General features: G+C 40.4%; 1 protein-coding gene across 2 annotated transcripts in view; it reads right to left on the reverse strand.

Moving 5' to 3' along the window:
- The window catches only part of oxr1a (oxidation resistance 1a), a 58,441-nt gene that overhangs the window by 18,247 nt on the left and 18,561 nt on the right, over positions 1–21,633 (reverse strand). For both annotated transcript variants that reach the window (XM_015057385.1, XM_015057384.1), the window contains exons 3-7: positions 20,878–20,991; positions 9,399–9,551; positions 7,045–7,229; positions 4,416–5,053; positions 1,828–1,993 (exon numbers count right to left, since the gene is read on the reverse strand). In XM_015057385.1, the coding sequence (XP_014912871.1) occupies positions 1,828–1,993; positions 4,416–5,053; positions 7,045–7,229; positions 9,399–9,551; positions 20,878–20,991 (1,256 nt within the window). The remainder of the gene's footprint in view (positions 1–1,827; positions 1,994–4,415; positions 5,054–7,044; positions 7,230–9,398; positions 9,552–20,877; positions 20,992–21,633) is intronic.

Consider the following 21,633-nt stretch of genomic DNA (forward strand, 5'->3'; position numbering starts at 1 on the left):
AAAAAAAAAAACTTTTTTCCAAAAAAGGGGGGTAAAAAAAACTTTTCCCTTTTTTTTTAAAAAAAAAAAAAAAAAAAAAAAAAAAAAAAAAAGAAGAAGAAGAGGACAAATACAGTACTGACTCAACTATCACCATTGAAATCAAACACCGACTCCTATTGCTGTAGATGCTGGAAGAACCCTTTGTCATCTGGAAGATCCTCAGTGTTCCACATTTTAAGTCTTACAATTTGGTTCTTAACATGATGTCAGTAAACTACACATGGAGCAGTGGAAAGCTGTGTTCAGGGTCACAGGTGAGTGTGGGCCTTTCAGCTGCCTCTCTCTTCACTCAGTAATGACACAACACTAAGAGACACATCTCACAGGTCACCTCCCATCTAGGTCAAGCTACAGCAGCCTATTTGAATTAACAATGCCGTGAAGGATGTTGTGGCAATCAGAAAGATTTAGGATCATGTCCCAGCACACGTCAGCCTTCTGTAATCGATTATCTGGAAAGACAGGTGAGGAATAAGGAGCAGCGTCAGATTTTAATGTTAGCTCTGATTCTGCCCCTGTCTTTGTTACACACAAGAGAAACGTGCATTGCAGCAGATTTGCTGTTGTAAGGTGGGGACAAGCAGACATGAGCTTTACCTTCCAAGTTCAAGGAGAAAGATGAAGAGAGGTCAGTGTTATGCACACTTGTAGAAAATATATACAGGGCTGCTTGATTGAACATGACTGTGATCTTTGTACATCATTGCAATGACTATATCAGCTGAAATTAACACTTACTTTTCTTGCTACTCTTCCTTTTCCACTAACGCAATGTCTGCATACCTTTCCTTCAGTGCTCTGATCTGATTGGTCAGATGGTCCTTATTGGATGAGGGCATAAAGAACACCAAATAAGGAGCTAAGTGGCTAAATGTGAGGTGCTTCCTCCCCTAACTCTGCTTGTTATCCACAAGCAGAGTTTTAACATATGGCAATGGATTTACAATGGCTGCCTACCAAACACTGAATCTAAGCTATCAAGACTGTGATTCAATATACTGAATGTGCTTTTGGCAAAAGTAATTTCCTAACATGGGATTTGTTGTCTACTGAATGCCCTCTCAAATTAAATGTTATATTTTCAGCGCAAGATTACAAAATGTGGATTTATTTTAAAACTTTTATTTATACACCATTTATGCCTCTACAAGAAGTACCTGATATCCATTCTGACGACAATTACCAGCCTGAGCGAGAACATGTATAACTAACTAAACTAACTTCGACACTAAATCAGCAGAGTGCTGTATTACATTAGCTCCAAATCTGGCTTCAATGAATGGCTTTTTAAATGAAAGTAACTTATCAAATTAAACCATTAGTGCAAGTGGGAATAATTCTTCACATTACGAGGACTTGTGTGGAAGCAGACAGTCACTTATAATGTGTCTCCCTCCTGCGTGAAGAGCTCCAAATGTAATTCTGAGTACTGCTTACTTGGCAGCAGAGCACCAAGACTGGCTGAGCCAACTTGGAAAAACTCAAACACAAAACGACGCCAGGTCCATAGTTTATGTTTAGCATAGCATTCAGTGCAAATCATGTAGTTTATGATCACATCTGTTAGCATGTTTTAGCCTCGGAAGTTAGCAAAATGAGTTTGTCACATATTAAAAGGGACTTGTGCTGTATAAAAGGGACAAATCCATGTGCGGGGTGGCTGTAAAATCCTTCCATATCTTAAGATGTTCTCTAATATTAGCGCGAGCAAACGTCTAGGATTTTAAATCCTGAAATTTGACCCAACACGCGGTTCGGCTCAGGATTGCTGGGCGTCGCACTGACCTCTCCTGTGGCACGGCAAACCAGTACTCATTTTTCTTGCCCTGCTGGGCGTACTGCTGCATGGAGGCGCTGGCGTTGGAAACAAACGTCTTCTTCATGGGCTTCCCCACTCGCAGACACAGGAACTTGTGAGAGCGGTGCTTCCTCCCCTCAGCAGACCCTGTACCTGGACGAGACAAGGACACGAATACAACCTTCAGGCCAGAGCTCAGATGAAAAGAAAACTTTGCAAAAAATTATGATTGTAATATACCCTTGCCTATGCTTCAAACTGGTGGTAAAGTGAATTTAACCTACAATCATATTCAATAAATTAGTGAATGTGTTCAAATATTGAGAATTCAATATTTAGTTCATAATTAAAGTACCTCCAATGAAAATACTCCAACTCCTTTTAATTTTCTCACATTTTGTCAGGTTTCAACAAGAAACTTTTATTGGGATTTTATTTGATGGATCAACAAAATGTATTTGATAGGTGGAAGGAATAGGGAAAGGTTTTCAATAGTTTTTTTTTACAAATACAAATCTGAAAACTGTGATATCCATTTGTATTCAGCTTTCTTTACTCTAAAAAGCCCAATTAAAATCCAATATAAACCAGTCCTTCCTCTATCTGTTACTCTGTTTGCATTAATCTGTGAATCCCATTAACATAATAGATGGCGTAAACGGAGTACAGAAAGTATCAGAGGCCTTGTCAAAGGTCACAACCCCAGGAGGCTGAAGGGGTGGCCTTGCATTTCTTTAAGATTGATGTAGCTTGGCTTCAAAGTTGCTATTTCCTGTGTGGGCTTTGTGAATGTGTTTCCGAATAATGGGCCGCTCAGCGGTGCCCGGACATCTGCGTGGGAATAATCACCAAACAGAATTCTGCCTCTCACTTTTTATGCTGCTTCATCATGGAGGGAGAAACTGTTTCAGAATCACAGTAACGTCTAGAACTGCAGCGGCTTTTAGGTGGCAGACTGAGACTTTTATAGTTGCTGCTGTTTGCGGCAACAAATTGGGTTATGTTTCACTGCAAAAACACCATAATGTAATTACTGATTATGACTTTGTTCCACACAGTATATCTAATACTTTCCTGAAGTTCTGTAGCGAGTAATTTGTCTCGTTTTTTTCTGAAGTATGAAGAAATGTGATACAGGCATGCAGGGATCAGCTGAGGCAATAAGCTACGTGACAAAGAACATAAATACAGCAGTGACTCATTTTCATGTTTATTAAAATTAAATATGTGTGTATTAAAGGTAAGTCCCAAGTTATTTATTAAGCTTCCAGAAACATTGCTCTAAAGTTAGTTTATTTTTGTTTTTTAACCACTTTTAGTCAAAAGGTCCACAGACTTCTCCAACCCACAGACATTGCTACTTAATATGTAGAGAAACATTGACTTTTGGAATATCTTCTCTATTTCATCCTCTGTTAAATAATTATGACATTCGTTTAGCATAAATGTTGCTTTCGATAAAAAATATTGTTGAGTGGAGCTCTGGAATAAAATGAATATATTTTTATGCGTTTTGACCTTTCAACACAAAAACTCTGTTTAATATCAGGAAAAATGATTAATAAAAACTTTGACCAAAGTGGAAATTTGAGAATTGTTGTGTTTGCGTGTGGACATGGGAAAGTGCCGATTTAGGGTCACGCGCATTATAATCTGCAACAAATAATGCAACATTATATCCACATACTTTCTTCCCAATTGATATTGTCATCATTGTCTGCATTGTATTCATATATTTAAAAAACTTATTGAAAAGTGTATTAAGAATTACAAACAGTTTTAAGATGCTATTTAAAAGTAGTTCAACCTATATATCTGTTTAACTCCTAACAGGAAGTCAGGGTTGTTTAGAAACAATCTGATTGGCTGACAGGTTTTAGCTTTGCACTACACTGGTTTGGGATGTTTAAAACAACGCTCAGTTGCAGAATTGTGCAGGTTAATACGGACAAAAACGTTTTGGAAACCGGTCCTGTGAGTATGATATATATTTTTTTAATGTGTGGCGGACATATTTGTTTTGGGGTTTTTTGATTTTTTTTTAATAAAGACCCAGCTACGTGTGTACAAGGGCTTAGGCCGTCACCTTCAAAGGAGGAAGTGAAAAATCAAATGAGAATGTGGGATTTACTATTTGTATAAATAGCCATGAAAGCAGCAACAGAAAAGGATGCGAGATATAAATAAAAGCAGCCTGAATGCTGCCTCAGACGGCATTTTGATGTGGGATTTATTTGTTCACAGAGATTCCCCTCTGGGTACCCTGTGCACATTTGTGGCATTGTGGCGTTTGATGGGCTTTAGTTTATCGCCCAGGCCACCGCGGCCGGACATCAAAGCGCCGCAGAAAACCCGTCATAAGGCCAGGAACGCTTCTGCGACGCCGATAGCAACGGCGAGCGTGTCTTTTCCTTTCGTCTTTGTATTCCGATTGCCCGCGCAGAGGCAGAGTGGAAACAGAAAGGTTATCAGGAACCAGAGAGGAGAGGACTTGTTTGGCTCACTTTGATTGGCTTCAATCAAAGGTCCTTGCATCAGCAGCTTGGGGTAAAAATCTCTGAGGAAGTGTGTTTACCCTCAGAGTTCTGTGTGTCGTCCTGTTGCATCGACTCTGCGTTCTCCTTGTCCTCCGTGCCGTGTTGCATAGTGTCTGTTCTGGAGACGTCGGCCTCCTGGTTGGCGTCCGGTTGTTGACTGGCTGGGACAGAAGTAGTGACTGAGCTTTGGGACCCTGGGCGAGGGGCACTGCTGCTGCTGCTGCTGGGCCCCTGGGTCTGGCTAGTGCTGCTGCTGGTGGTGTTGGTGGGTGTGGGTGTGCTTGGTGGTTTTTCTACACTGTGCTGCTTGGGCCCCATAGGGGTCTGGGTGTCATTCACTGTGGCAGTGTCTGGTGGATTTTCCTCTGGTTTCGTGGTGTCTGGCTCCTCCGGCAGGCCAGGCGGGTCGCGGGTGCTCGCCGCCACGGCGACAGTCTGCACAGACTCTGTTGACGCGCCGGACGATTTGTCCTGGCGGAGGTCCTCGGTAGATGCCTGCTCCTCCTCCCGGATGGGGGACAGCTCCGTCTCGGTGAAGACGTCCTCGGAGATGGAACCCTCGGTGCTGCGCGGGACGGCGCCTCTGCCTCCGTTGGGGCCCGGTTCCTTCAGGTGCTGCTCCGCTGGGTCTTTCTGCTGGGACGGGTGTCTTTCAGCCGGCAGAGGCTCCAGGTCACTGACAACGAAAGGTGGAAAAGTGAAATGGTTAAGAGGAACCTTAACACAAATTTGAAGGAGAAGAAGAGCAGAGGGTGCAAACCACTCAGCAGGAACAAGAGAAAATGTTTGTTTTTTGAGGATTTGTTGCGATGCAATAGGATGATGTTCAGAGGAGGTGCAATGCCTCTAGGGAGTGTAGCTTGGTTTGTAAATAGAAAGCTCCATGGGAGACTCTAGACAACGTCCTAAATGATAATAGTGACTTTTGATTTGGACCTTTCTGGCACATTTCAGACGATTTTCCGTGGCAAGTTTTATGATCGGACCGAGTCTCTTGTGTCTAGTTCAATATACAGGGGGTAACGAGAAGCACTTAACACTTCACAACCAGCACTCATCCGATTGTTGATCGTATGAGTTGCATGAAAATCAAACCCGTTTTAAATTCAGGTCACCCCTCCTGATTGTGTCGCTCTGCTGATTTGGCGCCATGAGCCACGTTTACCTGAGACTTTTACTACACGTCATGGTTCAACTTTTAGTTTCAGACAAGAACTACATTGCTCATTTTATTTGTATTGTCTTATGGTATAATATTCTAGATTGAAATAAGTAAATTGTCAGTCATTTCACTGGAAGAACATTTTATGTTTGAAGAGAATTCAGTGCTCTTCGAGTTTCCAAATTCACCGAGTAATCTTGGTTAATAATTGTAGTTTCAATGTTGACCAAAAGGAAACTGGTCATAATTTTTCCAGACTCGACCGGATTTTACAGGAGCTTTCTGTAAAAAATGATGAGCTATACATGAATCTCGTTAGATGTGCAAAGCTGGTGGAGACAAAATACTTGTAGCTCTAAAGATGGTATAACAAAATGTTTCCTTGGAGAGGGCCAAACTCAAATGCACGCCACACTTTTAGGATTTTCAAAACAAAATATTTACAAAAAAATGCTTAAATCCATATAAAACTTTTGCCTTCGCAGTCGTGACGTCACCTTCATTCTCGTTTAAGAGACTTCACACACTTCCTAGCTCCACTTGTTGCCCAGTGTCGTGTTCAGGCGAGAGAGAAGGACAAACAGAAGACGCAGACGCTGGGTCTCAGCTGGGAGAACAGCTGGACCTGGCACAGAAACCTGTCATTAGCTACACTCAGCCAGCTAAACACAGCTCTGCCTCTAAGGAAGCTGGCAAACAGCGGCTCATTCTGCCATGTGCTGTTCGTCTCTGTCTTCAGAGGCACTGAAACAAACCCAAGATAAAATAAACAAAGAATAAACGTAGGAGACCTGTAGAACCTACTTCTGCTGCATAATGAGGTGAGAAAGCACACACACTTCATTAACCTTGGTATAATTGCCTTTCTTCTACTCGTGTGGGGGGAAAGAATTAAAGAGTGGTGCATTGTGATGCCGTCTGATCCTGGGTGCAGCAGAGAACGACACTGATTGAAATGAGACGGAAGCTGCGTCTTCATTATGAATGTGCGCAAATCTTTATCAATATTCAGCTGATATTGCAAAAAACACAATTTCGTAATTGCGGTTAAATAAGAATTTACATTAAAATCGCACGTGAATAAATTTGTTCACGTGATAAGTTGTTAAAAATCATGGCAGCGATGGATGTAAACACTTACATGAGATATATTCATAATTCAGTCATGGTTGTAGCGCTCATCATCAATCAGCCATCAGAGGAGACGTCGGCGTCTAATTCAGACGTTTTAGCTACACCACCAACTACAGGTTGTAGTCTGTGATTTTACAGAAGAGTTATGGATTCAACACGCTGGAATGGCACACAACTTTTTATGAACTGTGTGATGCTGTGAGCTCTGTTGGAGCCAGCTGCATGTTGTCTGAAAAAAATCCCAAAACAAACCATCATCTTGCTACTACTTCCTGTCGTTGTCTTCGTTGTTTACACCGGTAGTAACATCTGGCTGTTGATCACATGACTTGTGTGCTAGCACCAGAGCGGAGCAGAGGAAATGTTCTTACTCGGGGACCGCCTCTCTGATCTTCGGGTCGGTGATCTCCTTGCAGACAGCGGCCGACTGCACCTCCTCTAGGGGACACATAATGCCGTACTCCTCGCATCCGTGGGCCTGAACCAGCGGATCCATGCGGTGGGGGTCGAACATGATGTTGTTGGGCGTGACCAACAGCACCCCGCTCACCGCGCCCTGGGAAACGGAGAGGCAAACAGATATGAACTGCCTCGAGTAAAAATTAATCGTTACATGTTGAATTTTAATATCACTGGGTGTTTTGGGGACCACAGGGCAGAGCAGTCGTCCGGACACACACGCTCACTGTGACAGAGCTCGTCTGGTTTTCAATGTTGGACATGCCAAAACCAGAGCTAAGAGCCACCGAGTGGGGCTGCACTGAACACATGGTCAGAGTTTAAAATGCACAGAAATTACTCACGGTTGTGGCTTTTTATCACCAGCTAACGATTTTGTTAAATAACAAATGAAGCTACAGTTTGTTTGAAGTCATTGCAGACCTATCAGCAGCCATCCCAACCGCATCCAGCTGAAACAAACGGCTGCCGTCAGGCTGCAGATGAGCCGCTCTGAAATTATTCATGGAGCTGGAGTATTCTCTGTTCTGCTATTCTATAGAAAGGTCTCTTCCTGTCTGAAACAAACGTTACACTGAAACAAAATTTTGAAATTACATACACTGCTCAATACTGGATATCATTTAGCTCTGGTTAGTTTTTAAATAACTTGCTGCAGAGCAACTTTTTTCCCAGTTGGCAGCATACATAAAGTTTTAATTTAACAAATCTGATGAGACTTTACTTTCAGCTAAACAGCTGAAAACTTATTTTTATTTAAACAGCCTTTATAGAAAAATGCCTAAATCTCTTTAAATTGGAGGAATAAGTCTAACTTCACCACAGTATGCTTATATCTATGAGAAAATTAAATAAAGTTTAATGGTTGTAGGGGAGGGATGTCCAAACTTTCTGTTGCACAGGCCAAAATCGTCAAGTCAAAAGGACTACTGGGCCAAAAAAATAAAAGGAAAACAGGGAGAAAATTAACATTACTTACTTAATAATAAACTAAGCTGAAAAACTTTAATTAAACCAATAATCACATTTTTTATTGGAATTGGATGTGTAAATATTTGCAGATCCAAAACAATAAAAAGGTTTTGAAAATTTGTCTCCTTAAAAGAAATGGGTCCGCTTTGTTAACTGTTAATTCAAGGTCTCTAGAGACAAATAATCACATTTTGTCAAAAAAAAAAAAAAAAAAAAAGAATGACCCCCAAACCGCACTTTGGACACCCCTGTTTTAGGAAGTTAAAACCCCTGTTTTAACATATTAATTGAAGAATAAGGAATCACAACGTATCCCCGATATATTTATCAGGGATAAATATAGAGTGAAAAGCAGCATGATGACACATTTTGCTGGACGATAAACTCTCCCGGAAGTTATTGCCATAAATGCTAATATTGTCTTTTTGAGATTGTTTTAAAGTAATTATTGATGATAGAATAGTAAAAGTTTGCCTTCTCAAGACTAATAAACTAACTTTATACAGAGCAATTAACACTGGAACTGGAAGATATTTTAAACATCCAAAAATAAAACACAACTAAACCCATAAATAAATTAATTATTGTTTCTCTGTAAGCAAAATTGCCCTTTAATCATCAGAATGGAAATTACTGAGTTCATTTTAATTTATCATGTGATTAACTGATTGTTTACAGTGAACATTAACACATCATATCTGGATATTTGAATTATTAGTTCCTTTTATTAATCAGATGATTCCCAGCTTAACCTTTCAGCTTTAACTGATTCATGATCAGCCGACCCCCCCATGTTGAACTCCAGTGGATGAAATATAAAACACATGGTGTTTCCTACATTGTGGTTTCACGTTTTCACCACTAACAGAAGCCACAGCACATTAAGGCTGACTGATGTCTGAATAAAAAGATTTTTCGCCTCTTTAAAGTCTCGACTTCGCTGCTTCTTCTGATCAAAAACTCACTCGGCTCCATGATGGAGCGTCTTTCGTTTCCGTCCTTAAACATTCTTTGCAGTCTTGTTTGACTATGATAATAAAACATTTACTCTTTAACCTGTGTAACAACTTAGCACTGATTAATGGCTCTAAGCTGTTTCTGTAGTAAGGCTTTAAAATAAGCTCAGATATTAAATGTGTTTAGTGTCTGCAGCTGGCGGCTCTGCAGCTCACTTGCTCTCTTAGTTTAACACCAACAGAACCACTTTCATCCACTTCCTTTTCATGTAAGGCTGAACGGTTTCTGCAGCTTTTCTGCGCGTCACGCTGCCGGCTGCAGCTGCCTGCCGTCTCACCATGCCGTCGGTGATGTACTTGCAGCTGATCTTGAGGAACTTCTCGGTCAGGGCCTCCTCCTCCTCGGAGGTGGATGAGACCACTCTGGACTGGCGCAGAGCCGAGAACACCGGGGGGTGGACGCCTTCTGGCCTGGGGGGGACATCGGACTCCTGGAGGCAGAAGGCAAGGGCAGGTTTATGTTTGTGTTTATTGAAGATCCTCGTTAAAGTCAGCAGCATGCTGCATCAGAAGACGGAGTACATTTACAAAAAAAAATAAAAAATCATATTACAGATGAAGTATTAAAGGAAGACAGACCTTAAAATAAGAAAATAGATTTCCCGTACATAAAAAAAAATGCTGTGGTTGAAAGTGTGGTAAAAAAGAGAGGAAGGAAACAAAAGATTTGTTTTTGTAATTTGTTGCACAAATAGAGGCAAAAACTCTTAAAGGAAGAAGAAAATACAGACTGCAAAAACACAAAATCTTATCAAGTAGTTTTAGTCTAATTTCTAGAGCAAATATCTTAGTATATTTGAAATTAGACAACTAACCTAAAAGCAACTTTTCAATAAGATATAGCAGCTTTTTTAAGTAAATAGTTTCTTAATACTGATTAAAAATATACTAAATCCTCTTGGCAGTCTATTTCATTTATAACTAGACATTTCCCCATGTCTCCATGTTATAAAAAGTCACTTGCAAGTTAGTACATTTGAAATAAGACAAAACTAAGATATTGCATTAAAAACTAGAGTAAAAACACTTGATAAATTTTTGTATTTTCAGTGGAATTAGTATTTGTTTCATCAATAATAAGAAATAATTTACTTAAAGCAAGCAATTATCTTGCTAAAAAGTTATCTGCACAGGAAACCAGACCAAAAATACTTGGTAAGATTTTGTGTTTTTACAGTGCAGCCACAAATAAAAACTTCTAAATAATTTACAACTAAACAAAGTACAAAACAAAACAGATAAATTATGAACTCTGGGGGAAAACCCCCCCCCCACATGCCTCGGTTCATTTGATAACACACAGCGTGACTAATTTGTGTCTCATTTGATCAAACTAACGTGTTCGAGTCTCTAAATGTATTAGATCTTTTTCTACACAGACGGACAATCTGGTTAAAGGAAGCCAGCGAAGAGCCAAAAACAATGAGCATCCTGTGAGGCTGTAACGAGCTAAAAACATTCAGACGAGAGCGCATTAGAATGCCCTCGAGTCAAGGCTGGACTGCTGGGCTTCGTTTGGACTTATTAAGCGCGTGTTTAAATCTGGCTGCCCTGCAATAACAAGCTGCAGATGAAATCAACAGCTGTATTATTTATCAACTATAATAAAATAGTATTACTTTAAATAGCTTCAATGAAAAGATGTCATTTGGAGTGCGAGTACTGCCGCCCCCAGGTCTTCTCAGATGACTTTTTTGTTTTTGTTAAAGTCTGGAATTAGCAGTGTTCAGCCATCTTTGATTCTTTCTAATCTCTTTGTTGCCATTTTAAATATTTGTGCATTTGTTGAGTTTGTCGTTTTGACTGCTTTGCATCTCACATGGAGATTTTGCCTCCTCTGGTTCCCCTATGCAAAGGTTTGGTCCAAGGGAAGCACAGACTTCCTAACCCGCTCATGACATTTACTCCCATTTCTTCCACAACTGCTTGAGGTTAAATTTAACTAAACTGTACAAGTAGCTAGCTTGGATTTCTGTAGATTGCCATGCATGTGAGGCAAAGACTAAAACTTGCATTCAGAGGAAACTAAACAAAACTTTTAGTTTTGCCTTGTCTGCAACATGCCACAACTTCAGCCGCTAGTGGTTGTTTCGACCCGTCAGTTCCAGAAACATAATTTCTTTAGAAACTTCATTCATAATGCTTTTTAAGAGCATTATGAATGACTTTTAAGACCATGTAAATCCACAGAAATGTACAAACCTCATTCAGACAACTTTCGATACATTTGCACTTACTCATAACTGATGCAAAACAGCTAGCTAGCAAGCAAGGGGATGTTAGCAGCTAGTTAGCAGAAGGCTCAATCCTCTCAAGTCACAAAACGCAATGAAGATGTGAGAACAACTCATCTACTATTTGCCTGACAGAGTATATAAGAGAGAGGGCTGATTGACCTTTGATGAGCCCTGGAAACAAGTATTAACATGTTTAAAATGATAGCGGCACAAACATTTTTTGCTGCACAAACCAGCACTGCCACCGTGTGGGAGAGGGGTGGTGGGGATTCACTCAGATCAATTGTAGTTTGTTATTGTAGCATCACAGAATGTGAAAAAGGAATGGAGGTATAGATTTTTTATACAACATGTATTTAAAAAGCGTTTGAGTGAAGGTATAATGGTAACGCTGCAGACGGTGTGTGTGCTGCCGTGGAAAAAAAAAAAAGGCGTGGCCAGGCAGTGCATCTACCATGGCATTGTTGCCATGCAGTCGACAAACTGACTGATGTCTGTCCACAAGGACACCTGCTGGCGTGACTGATTGAACACCAGTCGACAGGATGGAGTGTGAATCGGGTTGGATAGGACAACAAGAAAAAGGTCTGGATGTAAGACACAGAACAATGAAATAAGGCAGAAACAGGCAATACAGTTGTTACCACAGACAAAGAACAGGGGGGAAAAAAAGAGAACCAACAGCAATGAAAGGACATGATTTGCAGAAGGACAGAAGAGAAAAAAAACACCTCAAGACTGCGAGGTCTGTGTAGGAGTTTCCATTTGGGGATTTGGTCATGAAGGACGTCAGGGCGTAGAGGAGAGAGGCAGGAGAGAGCTACAGCATCAGTGAAGAGCTGAAAGAAGAGAGTCTGAGCGTATAACAACTGTCTGCTGTCCTCTTGACACCAACCCCTACGCCTCCCCCTCTCTGTCTCCCAGCGCAGCCGACAAACCGTCTGAAGCTACTAACCCACACCGACACACTGAGCCTAGACGCTGGCGGCCTGGGAAGGCTGAGAGGGCTGGCCCATGAAAAATCTCTCAGAAAAATCGGAAAAAAAAAAATATATATACAGACTGAAGAAATCTAGAAGAATCAGCTGAGCATTAAAGCAGTAAGAGCATCAACAATGAAAAAAAAACAGCGTCTTTGATCAGTCGTCGATCCTATTGTTACTGACATTAAGATCAGAGCTCCGACTGCAGAGTTTAAACAGCTCAACGAGCCGCACAGCTACACTTCACTTTGAGCTGTGACTCATTCTAATCCAACCTTACACTTCTCAAGTTTAACAAAGAAAAGCGGAACAGGATTTGCCACCGGCACTCGTGCGGCCGCGCACCTGCATTTAACTGAGCAACCGCTGGCGTCCAAACACGTCCTCCCTCACAACAGAAACAGTCTGGCATCCCCTGTCATTAAGTCTGGCACCTCTCAAAGAGGGGTGTTATGTGTTGGCAACAAAATAACACCCATCAAACATCCCACAGTGTCCACTTGAGTGGATGGCGAAGGCACACTTTCTGCCAATCAGCTGCGAGCCATCCACAAGCCATTAGCAACCATGAAATTCATCTCAAGAAATGATGAAGAAAACAAAACTGGTCACCGTCAAATGGAGCTGGTCTTTACTAAAGGATTGGGTCTATGTCAGACCCAGCAAAACCAGAGCCATGTTTGTGTCTGAGATACCAACTTCCCATTTTGCCTGCAAACTGATCAACTATCTGATTAGTCACCAAAGCAAAAGGTGTCCGCATGAATCCCAAGATGTAGAGCAAGGGCCTGGTTTGGATACCTTAGCTAATAAAGAAACTACCGCTGGCTGAAGTCAGCCAGTTAGTCCAACTCGTCCCATGTGTGTTACAGGCAAGGAATGATGTGTGTGAAGCATCTATTCCTCTGATCCTGCCATGTTTTTTGCGATTATTGAGAAGCAATTGCTACATTGCAACCTCAACCCAGGAAGTTAGCTCACAGCATTTCAGGCCACGTTTCCATTGAGAGTATACATGCGCAAATTAGAAGTATGGAAATTAAATTGCATGATAGAAACACGTCAATTGAAATAAAAGAAAAACTCACACTTTTCAATTAAAAAAATGTTAGCAAAATACACCAATGTTCATATTCCATATGTTAATACGTAGCTGCTCCAAGGCCTCAATAAGACGCCATCGTCAGACATCGTCTGATGTCTGACGATGAGTGCTAGCAGTGTGACTGAAACATAAATATATTTTATGTAACCGTTTACATTGTTGCTACTATAATTTTTATTGACTTTTCCTTTGAACAAGCATATTCACATATTTTAATAGCATTTTTTTATGTTAAGGAAACAACGGAATTGCAAAATCGCTAAACTTTTTGATAGCAGAATATCAAAGAAGTTTTGATATTCTGACAGTGTGGACATTTGTAATGGAAAAGACATCTAAATGAATGTTCTGTTAAAAAAACAAAAGGATAATAAATGCTTTTCCAAACACAGATAAGTAGGACTGCTCCGTCAGATCGAGAATTTGCCTCACGAGGAAGACTTTAAGTGGCTTGTTGTCTGGGCTATGAGTGTTGGATTTGGGTTTTCCATTTTTTCACATCAAAATGCAAGATGGTTTGGGCATCCGATTAGGATTTCTTTACGACACCTCAGTTTGGAGTTTTTCTGGTCATGTTCCAAGGGTATATCTAGCTTGAAAAGTCCTTGAGATATTTGATTAGGAGGCAGAGATGTTTCTCTAGGAGATTGATGTCTATGTTGCCCTGCTGGATCCAACATCTCAGATAGGCAGAACCTTGTAGAAAGCTGGATAACTGAATGTTACTATCATTTCTACTGGTACTAAAAGCCTGTCATTGTCACAAACAACTTCTAATTAAGTGTCTCCCCACACAGTGCTAAATACCTAACCAGAGTTTATGCCCTCTGCTAAACAGCAGTTAGTTCCAACAGCTGACTCGCAATGTGAGAATATATGTAAATTAACTCTTGTCCCTATATGATTTAAGCGACTGATTTAATCTGACCAAGTACACCCCAGGGACGGAGTCCCACTTAATGATTTAAAGTGTGGGCTTGCCACGATTGCTAACAAGCTCAAAAGGAAAAGTGCAGCTCACAGATCAATACAGCTTTAGGCGCTATCACACCAAAAATACTTCACATAAGACGCAAATATTGCTTTTCTGTTTTGATCACTCAATATTTGACCAGCGTTTGTCCTGCACAGGCCTCTGGCACCAGCTGAGAAAATATTGGATACCTCCTGGAAGGCTCAGAGTGATGCTGAGAGGTGGAATACTGAACTCACCGGCCGCTTTATTACATCCTGCACACTAAGCCCCGTCTAGACAACCAGAGCAGTAAACATGGTGGGGGGATGAAAAGGAAAAGCACAAAGAGGGAGATAAACTAAAACTCAGTAAAACATTCCTCTATTCTTGGAAAGAAACAGTTTAATTTTATAATGTCTTTGCATGGCAGTAATGCACTTTAGATTTAAATTAGTTTGGGTTTTTTTAGCTCCGTGACGGAAGAACCGTGACTCCAGTAACGTTTATTACATGTTTCACAATTGGTAACTGTATGATGTTTTTATCATGCCAATCACTTTAAATTGTTCTGTTGCTGAAATGTGCTGTACAAATAAGCTTGAATTATGTAGACTCTTTCCAATGAACAACTGTCTTCCTGATCCTGTTTTTCATTAATATTCTCTAACAAAACTCTTCACATTTAGTATTTTAACACAGACCAGAATCTGCTGCACTGCGCGCAAAGATGCACAACAAACGGGAGATTTAATTTAGGGCTGCTAATGTGGCTTTAGTAGCTTTTCCATTTCGTGTCTGTTGCGTTTCTAATAAGCGCCACAAAAACTATTTTAGTTGCTCGAGTTTATTGGACAAGTTTGTCAGATCGCCGTGCAATCTGACAAATTCAGGTCAGCCTGTGTCCAGTTTTTGTGAAGGGAGGCTTGCTTGAGCTGCGCTCAAGTAAACTTCAGAGATCAAGAAGTGACAGCGCGCGAGGCAATGTGTAGAGGCGCCAGCTGTGTGATTGGTCTGTGCTCCTGACTTTAAATGCATCAACTATAAATCTATCTTTTAGGAATAAATCTGCTCCACCAGAGAAACGATCAGAGCAACAGAGACGCTTACAAAATAAATAAATAAATAAATAAATAAATAAATAAATAAAATGCTTTCTTATTAATTTATTTTTAAATTATCTTCTTAAAAACAAAAACAAGCAATGCTTGAATAAAAAAAAAATTGTTATGGGTAGGTCAGGCTTTTTAAAGATTGGTGATGGGAGAGAATATTGCAATTGGTGAATCGGTGCTCATTTTAATTATATAATAATCATGCTGCCAAAGCCAATTTACAGCTTTAATGCTGTGAATATTCAGTTGAACTGGAAGAAAGGGTGATTTATGTGTTGTGTCTGGATTTCAGATGGATTAGTTAAATCACAAAATATAGTATCCTGAATTAATCTAAAATATTTTCTTTGCTATTGAGCCAACCAGTGTAGTTTTGCACACTCAGAGAATGAATAAACTAAGGTACTACAAATGTCCTAAGGTTCTACAATCTGCATCTGAAAACTTTATTTATGGACTGAGCCACATCCTATCCTGAACCTCAGAGAGGTATACTTGGAAGATAACATTGTTAGTTGACACCTGTTGAAGATGTCAACAAACTATAAAGCAACATAATTTCAGATTTACACCAACAAGTTTTCTTTGAACCATATTTACAACTGGGAGGGAAAAATAACTAAGCACTGTGTGGCTTCTATCCTAACAAAGGTTTGCAAGGAGAAATTCTAGAAAACGTGAGTAAAAACAAACATTTAATTTGTCTTTTGTTACATTTTTTGTAGCACTAAAAGCCTGCAGGTGCCACCCAGCTTTGACCTAGACAGTAAAACACCCAAAAACCAATCCACAGCTCCCTCCAGTGGGAATGGGGCGTACTGCAGGAGAAGAAGTGCAAAATGATTGTCATTAAGGTTCGTCAGGCTGCAGCTCTGATCTTGTGCTATTCAACCACTGTCATTTTGTGCATGATGTTCCTACGTTAGATACATTCTAACATTTAAAAAAAATGATATACAGGTGATCTAAGCTAGTTCTGATTCATTCACAATTATTTTTAAACCACGTCCCGGAAGAGAGGAAGGAAGGAGGAGCAGAGGGAGGTAGACGCGATGCCAAAAGAGGAAGCGACGGAAAAGATCTCAGTAGTAGCTGCACCACCAGGGTGAGCGGGCACGTGTGCAGGCCTGTGTGTCAGCATGAGCATGAGGAAGGTCCAGAGAGTACCAACAGGACGCGGGCGCTCACACAGATGACCACAGAGAGGGATGGTGCCAGAGAGAGTCGGCTGCCAAATAATCCGACGGCAGCAGGGCGGTCAACCCAGAGTCAGCCAGCTACTCACGTATGTGAACACGTAAACACACAGAACCAGACAGGCAACCAACCAATGGTCCGTGCTGTCAAGACGGGCCACAATTCCCTGCCAACAGGCAAAGTCTTGCCGGGGAAGCACTTCAAGGCCTTCTGAACCATCTTTACACTCCGCCAGAGAGACACAGAACAATAAAAGTTGACAGGAAAAACTCTGTTAAGAAAGAAGCTGCCTTTTTTAACAACATGAGTACCTGAGAGCTACATAATCCACAAAACGCTTGCCCAGACCCGCTATTCTACAAACTGACATTGGACAGGGTAGATGCAGTTCTCTGGGAACTCTCTGCAACAAGATGAAAGTATTTTGTTGTACACATCGCTTAATATGTTCTTTGCCTTTTCTATCTGAGAGAATGTGTTCGGTATGGCTGACAAATTTAGGTTTGCTTAAACTTCAGCTGCTTGTTCCTATGTCAGACTTGAACAGAAATGGTTGTTGTGGTGGAAGTATTGGAACTGTATCGTCTGATACTGAACATCGGATATCTGTATCGGTATCGGAAGTGGAAAAAGTGGATCAGTGCATACCTATGAGAAGTTGTGGAAGAAAACATGTTATAAAAGTCTTGAACCAGGGGTGAAAATTCTCCATCTACCAGGACGACAACCATAAGCAAAATCCTGTGTTAGAATATCTCAGTTAACGTCCAATCATAAATCAAACTTGGACTTGAAATTTCCCGTTGACAGATGCTCTTCATCCAATGTGACTGAACTGTTTAGATGTGCAAAGCTAGTAGAGACAAACCTCAAAAGACTTGCAGCTGCGGTTTCATCAAAAGCTGGTTTTACAAACTATTGAATCAGGGGAGCTGAACAAATCGGCCAGCCACACTACTGAGACTTACTTGTAAGAAATATTGAAAACAACGACTTTATCCTGGTTCATCACGTCAAATTCCTGCAGAGTACATCAATGACTGTGGTAGAAATGTGACAAAATGTGAAAAAATTCAATAGGTATGAAAACCTCTACTTCAACAGAATCCTCACAGAAACAGCTCAGATTATTTTCAAAGTTACTTTCATAGCCAACGGTCTTTTTAAAGCGCTTGCAAAATAGTCTTCTATGGTATTCCTACAGAGATCAATCTGAAAGCTGTTTCTCTTCAGGGTACTCATCTTCATCAAGGCTTTACCAGCTCCGTTCTGACTGCGCTGCTATTACTGTACACCTTCCAGAACCATTCATTTGGATAATGTCCTCATTGAGACAAGTGTGCTGCGCACCAAAATAGGCTCGTAATTAAAGAGACGTCTGCGTTTCTGGAGAAAACAAGAAGCAGAGAGAGTACTAAAGGGCCTATAAAAAAAATCTTTTAAAAAAATATATATATATAAACCCCAACTAAATGCTGCATCTTTCTGTCATAAATTCACAGACTGAAAGCAAGAAAGCTGCCGTTAACATTAACATTCAGAAATGTATACACACACACACACAGACACACACCCCACCACTGCCTCCACCAACACAAACACAGTGCTGACACACTGAGTGAGGTAATGTGCCTTCCAAGCACACTTCCTCTGCCTGGAATAATTGCTGCCTGGCTGCTTGTCTGGCCTATGTTCATTAGTTGCTCTAAATATCAGACGCCGCATCACTTTTAAAGGTTTAATTTCCATGCAGTCACGGCCCCACCTTCCTCTCTCCGATCCCTCCCCCGTCGAGAGCCGTGGAACATGCTCCTGTTTTCACAAACAACGACCTAAATAGATAAGTGGTAAATAAATGTGGGGCGAACGTGTCAGAGTCCCCAGGCCCCCCAACAGATGGAAGGAAGAGACCTGCAGCGTCCATTTTCTTACAAATGTACAAAAACAAGATACCCCGTTTCCATGGAGACCAACAAACAGTCATATATTACTTAAGGGACTAGCGGGCATCCTGCGGTGCTTGGTGATTGGATCGTTGAGATGCTGCAGACGGTACCTGAAGCGGAGGGCTTACGCTGCTGCTTTTAAGAGCTGTGAGGACAGGATATGTACGGCTGACTGGATCAGACCTGCACTCGCTGCGCACACACACGCACACCCCACAGGGAATCAATCTGAAGCGTTTCTGCATGTCGCTGTGTGTGGAAATGGGAGGAACTGCGAGTTGTGTAGCTGGTCCATCTTGCAGAGCAGAGATAAAACTCCTCTGTTTAATTCTAGAGACTAACCATATTTTACGTCGCACGTCGTCGTCTTGGTAAACAGAAACGAATGGAGAATCCAATCAACTCGGTTACTAATTAAAGCGGAGAATTCGAGCAGGAAGTTTCAATAATAGCCTATTTCACACGTTCACGTTCCTGTGGAAAATGCTCTAGACGGCGTTCTTGTCTGCCTCATGCTTGGCAACAATTTCCAAGTTGATTCTTCCAAAGAAAATAAGGCTGATGCAAAAAATAATAAAGTTCTAATGCATGCTGATGGGAGATGCATTCAGGTGCATTTGTATAGAGAATGGAAATTAACCATTTTTAGCTTGATCATTCATTACTGGTGTTCAGTTTCTCAGAATCTTTTTTTTTTTTTAATGATCAGTGAACACACCATATGAAGTTGTGCTACCCACAACATTTTTGAAACAGAAGTAATGCTGGATCTACTAATTATCTAATAAGATACCACAAGGAGACAAAAATGCTACCTTTGTAGTAAGGTCCTTGATTAGCATATTTCCATGTACATACTTATTAATGTATTGTATTCATTCATTTTATATTTAGGTCATATTTTAATTATTTGTAAAATTTGTTAAAATCATAAGTGTGATATTATATTGCTAATGTTTGCTAATATTTTAACTCTTGGATGGAGTAGCCTCTCAACAAATAAGCAATTTCCCATTGGGCATCAATAAAGTAAATTCTGATTCTTGGTTTAAAATGTTAGTAAAATCCTATTTAACATCAAAGCTGCATTAATTCTGAGGTAAGGTAATTTTATTTATATAGCACAATTTCAGTAACAAGGGAATACAAAGTTAGTCTGAGGATTCAGACCAACACTGTCACCTGGATTTTATATATATATATATATATATATATATATATATATATAGTAAATCTACAGTATTAGGTGCACATGTTATTTTAGTGGATCTTGCAGAAATTGTGTTCTTATAGGTTCTAAGGGGAAGTTATAATTTTTATAATGGAGAAATGGCCATATTTGTTCAGTTGGGTTTTATTGTACAAATATTTTTGTTCTGTAATCTTCAAAATTACAGATTTCCAGCAATGCAGAGAAAGACAGCTCTTTAAATCTGGTCTTTTGTTTTTCCCTTGAGAATTAAATTTTCTTTTTCCTAATTTTTATCAAAGGTTAAAAAAAAATCTATTAGTCATCATCATTCAGAAAATTGATCATATCTATCTGAACAGAGCTTTACGAAAATCTCTGATGTGGTCCAACTCCAACTTTATCTTCAGTGATTCCTAATTTTGTAGAAACTGGGAAGTCACTGTCCAATCAGATCTTCTTCAGTGTCTGAATGCGGAGCTGGTGTTACTATTGAATGAACCAGTTAAAAACAGATAAAGCCTCTGGTTATTTAAGAGCCCTGTGCTGAAACAGCCAGACTGCTAAGGATGGCAGATGCGTCTGCATTAAGTTTCTGCTCCATCTTTTTAGATAATCAACGGCTGATGCTGATTGCAGCAAGTGGCAAACAATCAACTGAATCATTTGTCTGATAAGATTAATCAGATCGAAATTAAGAAACTTCTGTAGCTGAGAAGGATCATTAGCTCCCCCAATCTTCGAAGCATATGGATGCTACAGGTGTAAATCAGATACTATAGACAGATATTCAATAAGGAACTCATTAAATCAACACAAACACCGTTTTACTTTAAGGTTCTATACACTTGAAGAGTCCAGTGTTTAACTTACAGCTCTGTAAATATCGAACCTATTTTGCTCTCGGAAAAAAAAAAAAAGATACTTGGATCAAATTATTTATTGCCGTTATTGATTTCATGTATAACCCTGTGTTTTTTTGTGTGTGTGGGCGTGTGTGTGTGAGAGAGAGAGAGATTGTGCATCAACATACCGTTGCCTTCTCTAAATCAGCTTCAGAGGAGGTGGGAGACAGGGGGCTGATGGGACTGAGGGAGGGGGAGCTTCCGACACTGGAGATGTACTCGGGATCAGGAACGTACAGAACCTGCAAACATAACCCATGTCTGTATTTACACAGAATGCGCACCATACCACTCACACTAACACAGGTGACGACAGAGATTCTGTCACACACAGCAAAGATGTATGTTTGACAAGGCCAATAACATGAAATCACGGTCAGAGTCTCATGTTATTGACCGAGTGAACACAGAGGGAAAGTGACATTCATAACAGCAGGACAGAGTGTGAGAATTAGCAGTAACTGGATGTAATGTCTCATGCATTTCATGGTTAGAACATTTAGAGCGTGTGCCGACATTTATTCTGTGGTAGCTGACCATTTGTTTTACATTATTGATGGGGGAATGGGTTTTCTTCAAATAAATTTAGTGGCCGTTTAGTTTCTAAAATGTCACACAATTCAAAAACAATCCATTTCAATTCCCATAACCCAGCAGGACGTTCAGCAGCTCTATAAACCACCTACAGAGTAGAGTAATGGGGAATTTAAAAGGATGTTTGGTACTTTTTAAAGGCTCCAAGGAAAGCGAATGAGCAGCTACAATCTTCCTCTCATGCCCTCGTTTTAAAAAGAGAGAACTTCTGAATCCACAGCAGAGGTGGAGGCTAGTCTAAGTGAGATCCAGCAAAAGTGATTTTAAAAAAAAACTTTACTCTTGAAATT

Source organism: Poecilia latipinna, unplaced genomic scaffold (assembly GCF_001443285.1).
Source record: "Poecilia latipinna isolate Pla-1442-1.1 unplaced genomic scaffold, P_latipinna-1.0 Scaffold1459, whole genome shotgun sequence".
In the NCBI taxonomy this organism is placed as follows: Eukaryota; Metazoa; Chordata; class Actinopteri; order Cyprinodontiformes; family Poeciliidae; genus Poecilia; species Poecilia latipinna.